We start from the raw sequence: 9,443 nt of genomic DNA on the forward strand, positions 1-9,443 counted from the left end.
ACGTTTTTGACGCCTATTTTTCGACCTTACCCCCATTACTTATTGGTTGAGAAGAGACTAAATATGTTTGACGTTACTTTCCCAGTTGCATCAGCTTCAGCCTATAATGTGCAATGATGGGCCAAGCCTTTTTTGTCCAGTGTGATTTAATCAACTGAAAGCAGATTTTGGAGCAAAGATTAATTTAAAAATCCACCTGATCTTAGCCTGCCTAGCTTAAAAAAAATGATTCATTGCATAAGGTTAAACTACATATTTTTCAGATAATCACCATTCACGTTGGCGTAGGCTATTGCATTAAAATCGACATTGACATTTTCATGGTCTGAAAAAGATATGGACGTAGGCCCACTACTTGTCAACCACCATCATCCAATCAATAGGTATGTTCGAATTCATGCACCGCCGCCGCCGGCGTCGCCTGCAGCCGCCTGCAGCCCGGCTGACTTGAAGCAGCCAATGGCATTCTCAGCTTCAAGGCAGCCGACTGTCGGTGCCGCCGGTGCTGCATGAAGTCGAACGCACCCAATCATCGAAGTCAGATCGAAATACTTCGGCAGCACTCGGCTACACTGTTTTGTAACGTCGAAACCATGCTCCTCACACATGAAGGGCAAGCAGGCAGCTAACTGCTAAATTTTGTCTTGGATTAGATACAGCACTTCAGACTACTATACCACTACAAGACTACCAATATGCGCACTGAAGATATTTTGTCACAATATTTGCCCAACTAACGCTACCGAAGTCTTTTTCGGAGCAGGGATGCATATTGCTGATTTCGTAGCTGGATCTATTGGAGGTACTTATTGGCAGATATAGTGCCTGATATCTGTTTTTATTTTTAAAAGCACGTCAGCGAAGAATGTTAGTTATCTATGTCCAGTAGTTCAGAAAAGGCCCCAGAGCTATAAAGGCTTACTCAAAAAATAGCTCGTTAGGGAACATCGGTCTGCCGTTGATCAAACCTGAGCTTATGTATCTGTCACACGCACAAAACCGTGTTCAACTGAAGATCTTTTGGGCAACGGGTGCAGCTCGAGTTGTTTATAAACGTCAATAGTGTCGCATTTAGTTCCCCATCCAGTAGTAACAAGACGTACAAAGCTATTTGAGATACGTTGCAACTCTATGTATTCTCATTATAAATGCAGGTGGTTTTGGAGTTGCTGTTGGATACCCCCTGGACACAGTAAAGGTATGAGTATTGGTAGAGATGCGTAGAGTATTTCTGTTCCATTTCTGATGATGATAATCACAATGATGCGTATTAAAACAATTTCAAGGTCAGAATCCAAACTCAGAAACAATTCACTGGGATATGGCAGTGCATCATAGCAACAGGAACGAAGGAAGGGGTGAGTAGCATGTCTTCGTCACCTTGTTCTCCTTGTTCACCTTGTCCTCTCAGTGGCCTTCCTGACCCCTGTCTGTGTGTCTCCTCCCTGCTCTGTCTGTACACTCCAGGTGCACGGCTTCTACAAGGGAATGTCCCTGCCTGTTACCACGGTTTCTATGACTTCTTCTGTGGTGTTTGGCACATACAGGAACTGTCTCCAATGTCTGAGCCAGCTGCGAGGAGGTCTCGGGACCCATAACACCAAACTTGACATCTTCCTCTCTGGTCTGGCTGGGGGTGTGGCTCAAGTAAATTGATACTTTCTTTTGATTGGACGGCATTGGTGCAGGGCACAGAGGGATGGTGTGAATCAAGCACCTGTTCGTACTTTATGGTTTTGAATAAAGTTTAGATTTTCTATACTAACATAATTCTGTTGCTCGACCCTCTGACTTAGTTGACTGTTTTTAAAACTATGCACTTCTTAGTCCGTTGTACTTTCTACATCCACCAGTTGTATGGCGCTTAGGATAAAAGCTACTCAAGTAAATCAATACAATTGAATGCAAAGTTTTACAGTTTTACTCATATTCTTGTGCTGACCATGGCCCTGCATCATTTGGACCCTCAGGTGACAGTGATGTCCCCAGGTGACATAGTGAAGGTGCGTCTGCAATGCCAGACTGAGTCCCTGTGTGCTGGAGCCAACCTGCCCAAACCCAAGTACCGTGGTCCAGTCCACTGTCTTCTGACCATCGCCAGAGAGGAGGGGGTTCTGGGGCTCTACAGGGGAGCTCTTCCCCTCATCTTCAGAGATGGACCTTCCTTCGCCACCTACTTCCTGACCTACAGCATGCTGTGTGATTATCTAACCCCTCCAGGGAAGAATGGACCTGGTCAGTGATGCTCCAACACTATCAATACGCCACTGACCCCCCCTACACCCTCTCAATGTTTTGCTCGTGTTTTTGTCCCTCTCTCTTATTCTCTCTCTCTCTCTCTTGTTGTTAAAAGTGTAAACAGTCTTGAATCACAATCATACAAGATATAATTATTCTTTACTTTCATGATGGCTTTGTGAAATTCAGACGAGTCAATTTTATAAAAAAGAAATCATAATTGTGAAAAAAAGAAAAAAGCCTGCTCATACCAACCGTCTTCTAACTCTGCTGTCCTCTGGTGCTCAGAGTGGACTGGTGTGATGCTGGCTGGGGGCCTAGCCGGCATGACTGGCTGGACTGTGGGTACACCCATGGATGTGATCAAGGCCCGTCTACAGATGGACGGCTCAAGGGAGACCAAGAGATACAAGGGCTTCTTCCACTGCATCGCTGAGACGGCCCGTGTGGAGGGCGGAGGCGTGTTCTTTAGGAGCCTGGGGATCAACTGTCTGCGAGCCTTCCCTGTCAACATGGTGGTGTTCGCTACATACGAGCTCCTGGTCGGCGTCCTGAGGACCCCACCTGATGCCGTGGAACCCAACTGCCTGGACTTTTAACGAAGGGAATTACAGCTCTCTCTCTCTATCCCTCTCTCTCTCTCTCCCTCTGCTTCTGGTGTTCGCTGATAGCTTTTAGCATGTGCAGCATTATCCTACTGTGTGATGACCTTGTGAAGCCTCAGGAAAAAAAACGAGTCATGCTTTTCCCCCCCTCTGGTGGCTACCTCTACCTCCCCCACCTCTCGTGTCGCCATGGGGAAGAGAGAGTGAGAGAGAGAACGAAAGAGTGGCCTCAAAGTTCCGCTGCTGAGGAGGAACAACGACTGTGTCCGTTATCAGGCGCATATTCTACTTGAATGTGTATTTTTTTTTTGTCACATTTTATGACAGTGCTGCAAAGCGCACAATTCTAAAAGAAAAACAGAAACACTGTAGAGTAGTACTGTGTTGAGTTAAACATACAGGAAAGATATGCAGATAATGTGCAGATACAAAGATGTGCTATTTGCCATTTGTTTGATTTTGAAATAGGAAGTAGTGACATCTTCTCTGTTGGGGTGGTTCTTGTATTTGTGGCCTGATCTAACACTGGATTAATCTCAGGGGACCTCTGATGTAATTTATTCTGCTAATCGTGGACAGTGTTACAACCTTATGGTGGGCTGAGGGATAGTTACTAAGATACAATACTTCTGTCTGTATTGCTAACATGAGTACACATGACTGGTGAGACTAGAGGTTTAAATTAAGTCCTTGGTGTTTTTCGCACACTGAAAGTGTGTACGTTTTTTTCCTTAGAAATAAGCATAGCCATTTTTGTGTAGGTGTACATGGCCAGGAGGGTTACATTTCATACCACTAAGTTGGTATTAGTCGGCAACTATTCTCTTTCTGAGGATTTGGCCGAAGGCTGCTGTTTGCTTTGTGATCCATCAGGGGGTGCTGTAGACCTCCGTGGGAGAAGAAGAGGCACATTCACAACGCTTTTCAATGTACTTTACATTTACATTAAAGACTTTGAGAATCAATGTAAAGGCAACGTGAGGCAATATCAAACACATTTAAATGCAATTCAAAGAGTTAAAAATGTAAATAAAGCTAAAGTAGAACATGTTCAGGAGATAATAGGTCACAGTGCCGTGAAAGATAATAAACACAACCCGACTAGGAGACTGGGACTGTGTTCCAGATATGTGGTCCGTAAAAACGGAAAGTTGTCTCCATCTTTAGTGTGGACTCTGGAGACAGAAAGCCTACATGTTTCTGACATTCTGACAGGCCAGGATGGCTCATAACGTAACAGGAGATCAGAAGTGAATGTGGCCCTAAACCGCACTAATTGAAATGAAAATAAATGGACAGATAAGAAGCCAGTGTAAAGACCTCAGAACTGCAGTGATGTTTGGAAGACCATAAAAGTAGCAGTGTTCTGGATTGGCTGCATCTGTCTCATCTGGATTAAATCAACATTTATTTGTATAGCCCTTTTTACAAGCAATGTCACAGAGGGCTTCACATACGCCTATAACTGCACCCAAACCAACCTAAACCCTCAAGGAAGACTAGAAAAAAACTCACATCTGGAGGATTTTGTTTTTGGGAAGATGTTACAGTTTATCTTAACATGTGTAACGTATTTTTGCAAATTGGCTGTCTATGGCTGAAACGCTGAAAAAGGTACTTTTGTTGTTGTAAAATGAAATTTAATAAACAAGTTATTGGATGTCTCCAATGCTCTCCATTATAATTTAATATTATTTTCTTTTAATTTGATAAATACAGTATATATAATACTGGTGCAAATATCCTAATTAATTCAGGGCATTTATTTGGATACTTTGATCAAGCGTATATGTGCAGCAGACCTTTAGGGCCACCTACTGGATAATGAATGCCAGTGCATCCTTGAGATCGTGTAGCCACACGACCTCAAATACGATTACTTCGAACCAGTATGAAACAGGATCACGGTTTAAAACTGCTCGACTGGTGAATGTGGACCACTTGTACATTTGCGCGCACACGCACACACCCACGGTTATATCGAGTTCTTTGAATTTAAAGAGCCAGTTGTGGAATAACGACAACGGTTTACCATCAAGCCTATCATAAGATGCTGCTGAGTTGTTAGTAATATAATAATGGGAAATAGATGGATACACAAATGGAGAGAACAGATAAATAGGGTTTAGACGAGATCCATATGGGAGTCCTCTACTAGTACTATACATTCACTTAAAGGGTCCATTTGGAATTTTTATGTTTTTGGCATGACCAGATGCTAGTCATCAAAAACATTCCCGCTCAATTGGGGCAAGAGTTCTCTTGGAAACTGGGCTTTTTCACAAAGAAATACCCTCTGAAGTTCTAGGAATCACCGACCCTGTACGCTGTAACAAGAAAAAACCCTCAATGTTTCCTTTGTTCAGTGTTCATAATTAAACCCTGCATGTCTTTCCCTTATGCAACAAAAACACCAGCAATTACGTAAGCTTCCAAAAAGCCATATACTACACTGGGACTGGGAAGTGTGAAAATGGGATGGACGATTTCTTGTTTAAAATATATAGTGAATTTGATTTGGAATATAGTCAGTGATCGTTTCATGAAATGCAAAAATGTTTCCACAACTGAGAAGAAGAGCCTATCAAACAGTTCAGTGTGATCCAGTCATTGAATAAGTTACACTAGAACTTGCTTGGTGCAGATACTATCACTCTCTACAGCTACCCATAACAGCTATAACTTGAGAATGGTTGAAGATTCTTCTCATCAGCCAGCCAATCACCAAAGCTGTTGTCAGACAAAAATGATTATGCTGAGCTTCACTGTAAATTGGTTCCTAAGCTGAGGCATGCCAAAACAAATCTGAACTGACTTTTCCATCATTTCTAATCAACCTTTATAACAAATAAGCACAAACAGCACCATTTTGTAAACGGAGAAAAAAAAGCCACTGTGGGAACGACTGCTTCCAAACATGTCTTCTGTGTTATATGATTACATCAAACACCCTCTCCAGTACCTAAAAACAAAATGCCATCTGGAGGGTTTGCAGGAAAGAGACGGTCAACGTCTCAACGCTCAATCACATCCAGTCTGAAAAAGCTCCATTTTGTTGCCAGAATCTCTCCTCGGTAACTGCCACTTAGGTCCCCATTCATCCCGTGCTGTTTAGGCTATTTTGGGAGCGCTGCGCTTCCCTGTTGGTGACGTGTGCTGCTGGGTAAATCTACAGTCCCGTTGGCCCCGTCCCTTTACCTCAGATGACACCGAGCGGACGGCGTTCAGGAGAGAAGACTAGAGGAGGGATGGAGGGGGTGTGAGGACGACGAGAGGAGGTCCTCCTTCAGATGGCACTGCAGATGACAATGAGATGGGCATATGGAGGCATGGAGAGGGATGGAGAGGATGGGGAGGTGAGGTGGAGGGGGAGCAGAGGAGAATATGCTACTTGTGATGGTGTCGAAACCTAGTAGATGGAGAGACAAGAGAAAGGGGGGATGACAGAAAGATGGACAGTGCTTTTGGGGAGAGCAGGACAAGAAGAGAGGACACTCCTCCAAAGATGCCCTTTTTACCTGAACATATTGAACATATCAGGACAGGAGCTGAGGTAAGAATAATAAGAATAATAAGGAAGATATTTTAGGGAAAAGAACAACCGAGGGCCAAGGTACTTGATGAGAAGGACCCACTGCTCAATTATTCTGCAGGGGATGAGATGCAGTCTTTGGTCTGTGCTAGTTTGTACCGTACTTCAGATTGTTCTGCATGAGAGGAACACTAACTCTGAACAGATGCTGTGCAGCGACTGCAAAGCCAAGAAAAAGACAAGAAAGAACCTCAGAGAGAGGAACCCAATTCCACGGGAGGCAAACCAAAATCAGAGAGGTAGATCTGTTACTCTGACAGGAAGTTAAGGGTCTTGCATTGCAAGAAATTCAATCATGGGTTTTTTATACATCTGGAAATGCAGATTATGAAAGGCCTGGTATGCTGTTCATTCCACAACACAGTTGACTTCAGACCAGAATCTGATATGAACTCATACAATGACGATGGCAAGCATTGTAACATCCTTCACACAGAGCACCGAAGCTCCCACCCCCATCTTGACATCCTCCGAGCAAATATTTTAATCACTTTTCCAGGAGATATGAGTACATTGATAGCATTAATATAGTGCTCCCCTGCCTGCTGGCCTGGGTGTCTTGGTGGGAGGCACATGCCTTCTCTGAACAGCTGCAGCTACTCCAGGCGTGTGCGCCTCTTGGTAACTGCACTGTGACAGGGCCCACAGGGTGTGTGTGTAGGGGGTGTTGGACGAGGGGAATGAAAGGAAGGAAAGGAAGAGAGACTGCAAAGGGAAAAGAGGAGGAATGAGCATGCTGAGAAGAGGGAGATAAAGAGAGAGAGAGAAAAAAGATAGATTTGTGCATAAGAGACGATAATGAGAGCTGAGAGAGAACTGTGATAGCAGCTAGCATGGAATGAGAAGTGAAATGACAGACAGAGAGAGAGGGAGGGAAACATGGAGGGAGACAGGGTGGGAAAGAAGGGAGACAGGAAGAGAGGGGAGAGAGAGAGAGAGTGGGGGGGGAGGGGGGGGGGAGAGAGGGGCCATTGCGCAGTGCTGGGACCATGCCTTTGCAGTCTCAATGTTGGTATCTGTGATCGCCCACTCACTTTGACAGGCCAGTGCGATGGTAAAGGGTTCAGTCCAGGTCGCCGTCACACAGAGAGTGAGCTCCTAGCCCCAGGAGGCCAGGACAGCTCAAGGATGTCATGTATCAGACAAGCCCACCGATACCTCGAGGCTTCCCGCCACCACATCGAACACTCCCTTCAGTCCTTACAAACGCAAGCTTGTTTTGTGATACAAAGACGTAATGGAAAAAGGATACAGTTTTCCCTTAAACTTCTAGCCCTTTCATACCAAGAACCAGATATTTTAGCGGGTGTATTTACAAGCTGAACAGTGTTGAGCAGTAAATCACCTCTCGACCCAGGTCACAGTGAATACAAGCTTCAGCCGTTCACTGAAAAAATCTCACTACATTTTGTTTCACCCCTTCACCCTTGTTATTGGTGTGAAAGGGGTCTGAGGGTTACTGAAAAAGTTTTCTTCTTTGAAGTGTTCAGTGTGAAATCCAAAGGCTCATTGACCCAATGGTAATTCTCTCTGTTTTTGTTTGTCACAAAGTTGTTTTCCCGCCAATCCATCTGCTGATTATTTTAATTAGAAAATAGATCAATTTAGGTGAAAATGAGCAGAGGTCTTGTAATACAGACATCGGCCACTGGGTGGAAACTTAATTCAAATGTTATGGTTTGACACTGGTCAATTTGTTACTACCATCTAATGTGTTTTTGACAATTTTACACGTTACATTTTAATAATCTAGCAGACATTTTATCCAAAGCGACAAACAAATTGCACGTGCAGAAAGAAGAGTAGAAGCTCAAGGATCAGAAGTAGATATTCAAACAGTATTTTGGTGGTCTGGGTCAAGGGAAAGTCGGTAGGCCTATTGATTAATCACACCAAAAAATAATCTCAGCTCCCAGGCAAGGTGAACAATATGATTTAACTGTTGTGCAAAAATAACATTGAAGAACAAAAGTGCGTAGTCGCCAATATAGCAGCATGATCAAGAATACATCAAGGCAGCCTCTACAAATGGTGTGAGTGCAGTGTCTTGCCAGTAGCGTGGTGCTAACCAGACCCTCGTACATTTCATTTGTAAAGAGTGTTGCCACAACCTCAGAATAGCATCGCTCGCATCTTTTTCCGCCACCATTACTGAACTAGCCTACAACTCAAACTAGTGGACGACATCAATGTCATTGTTCTCAGCCACTCCCTCTGTTCACTGATTGGACCTACAAAAAAAAATGTTTCTGAAAACCGACTAATACACTTAAATCCCAAACCTAGCACAGTAGCAAAATGAAAAAGGAGCGGAAGTACATAGGAGGGCAGAGCCAGGCTATCTTGCCAGACGATGTAGCCGAAAACAGGATTTCAAATACAACACGCAGAGAAGTTAGTCGAGGTGAGGCTTGAAGAGAAGCGTCGTAAATTTTCACCTTCCTTAGCGACCCCCCAAAATTGTATCTAGCGACAAATCTGGCGACTTTCCACTATGTTGGCAGTCTCCATTTAGGCTAATTAACCTTCACGGATTTGTGAATTACGTTATGTTTGACTTTTTAAGTGTTCTAGCATCCCCAAAGTTTATAGATCTGTTTTGCACTTCCGTATTGTGATAGGCGCTGTATTACGCAATTATTGCGGCAATATATGACGCAAGCACGTAATCTAGCGACTTTTAGCTACAATATACATAGTGCAGATTTTTTGGCAACTGATAAATGTACATAACAAGCCGTGACAGCCACATATCTGACGTGACCAGAGTAGCGAAACCTGGTGCTCTGTTACTTGTAAAAGCTGTTTGTTGACAGGCGGGTAAATGCGTGGCTTTGCAAAGGGAGGAGCACGATAGGTGAAGGGCTGACAGCTTCGCTCCCCACAACAGTCACTTGCGGGGTGTTTATACCGTTGTTACCATGGATACCTGCCTCTCCACTTCTCAGTTATGTAATACAGTTTCAAAATTCATCTTTCCGACGAAGAACGAGCTGGGAGTTCCAACT

The 9,443-nt window shown here is 43.9% G+C and overlaps 1 protein-coding gene across 1 annotated transcript; it reads left to right on the forward strand.

Moving 5' to 3' along the window:
• The first annotated feature begins 360 nt into the window (after positions 1-360).
• On the forward strand, positions 361-4,512 carry slc25a47a (solute carrier family 25 member 47a). The gene is made up of 6 exons (XM_084700877.1): positions 361-802; positions 1,155-1,198; positions 1,287-1,358; positions 1,468-1,647; positions 1,971-2,235; positions 2,527-4,512. Exons 1-6 carry the CDS (start codon positions 766-768, stop codon positions 2,835-2,837), a joined length of 909 nt encoding a protein of 302 aa, XP_084557003.1. The 5' UTR covers positions 361-765; the 3' UTR covers positions 2,838-4,512.
• Positions 4,513-9,443: the final 4,931 nt, after the last annotated feature.

Source organism: Hypomesus nipponensis, chromosome 6, assembly GCF_054491055.1.
Source record: "Hypomesus nipponensis isolate SF chromosome 6, ASM5449105v1, whole genome shotgun sequence".
Classification (NCBI taxonomy): Eukaryota; Metazoa; Chordata; class Actinopteri; order Osmeriformes; family Osmeridae; genus Hypomesus; species Hypomesus nipponensis.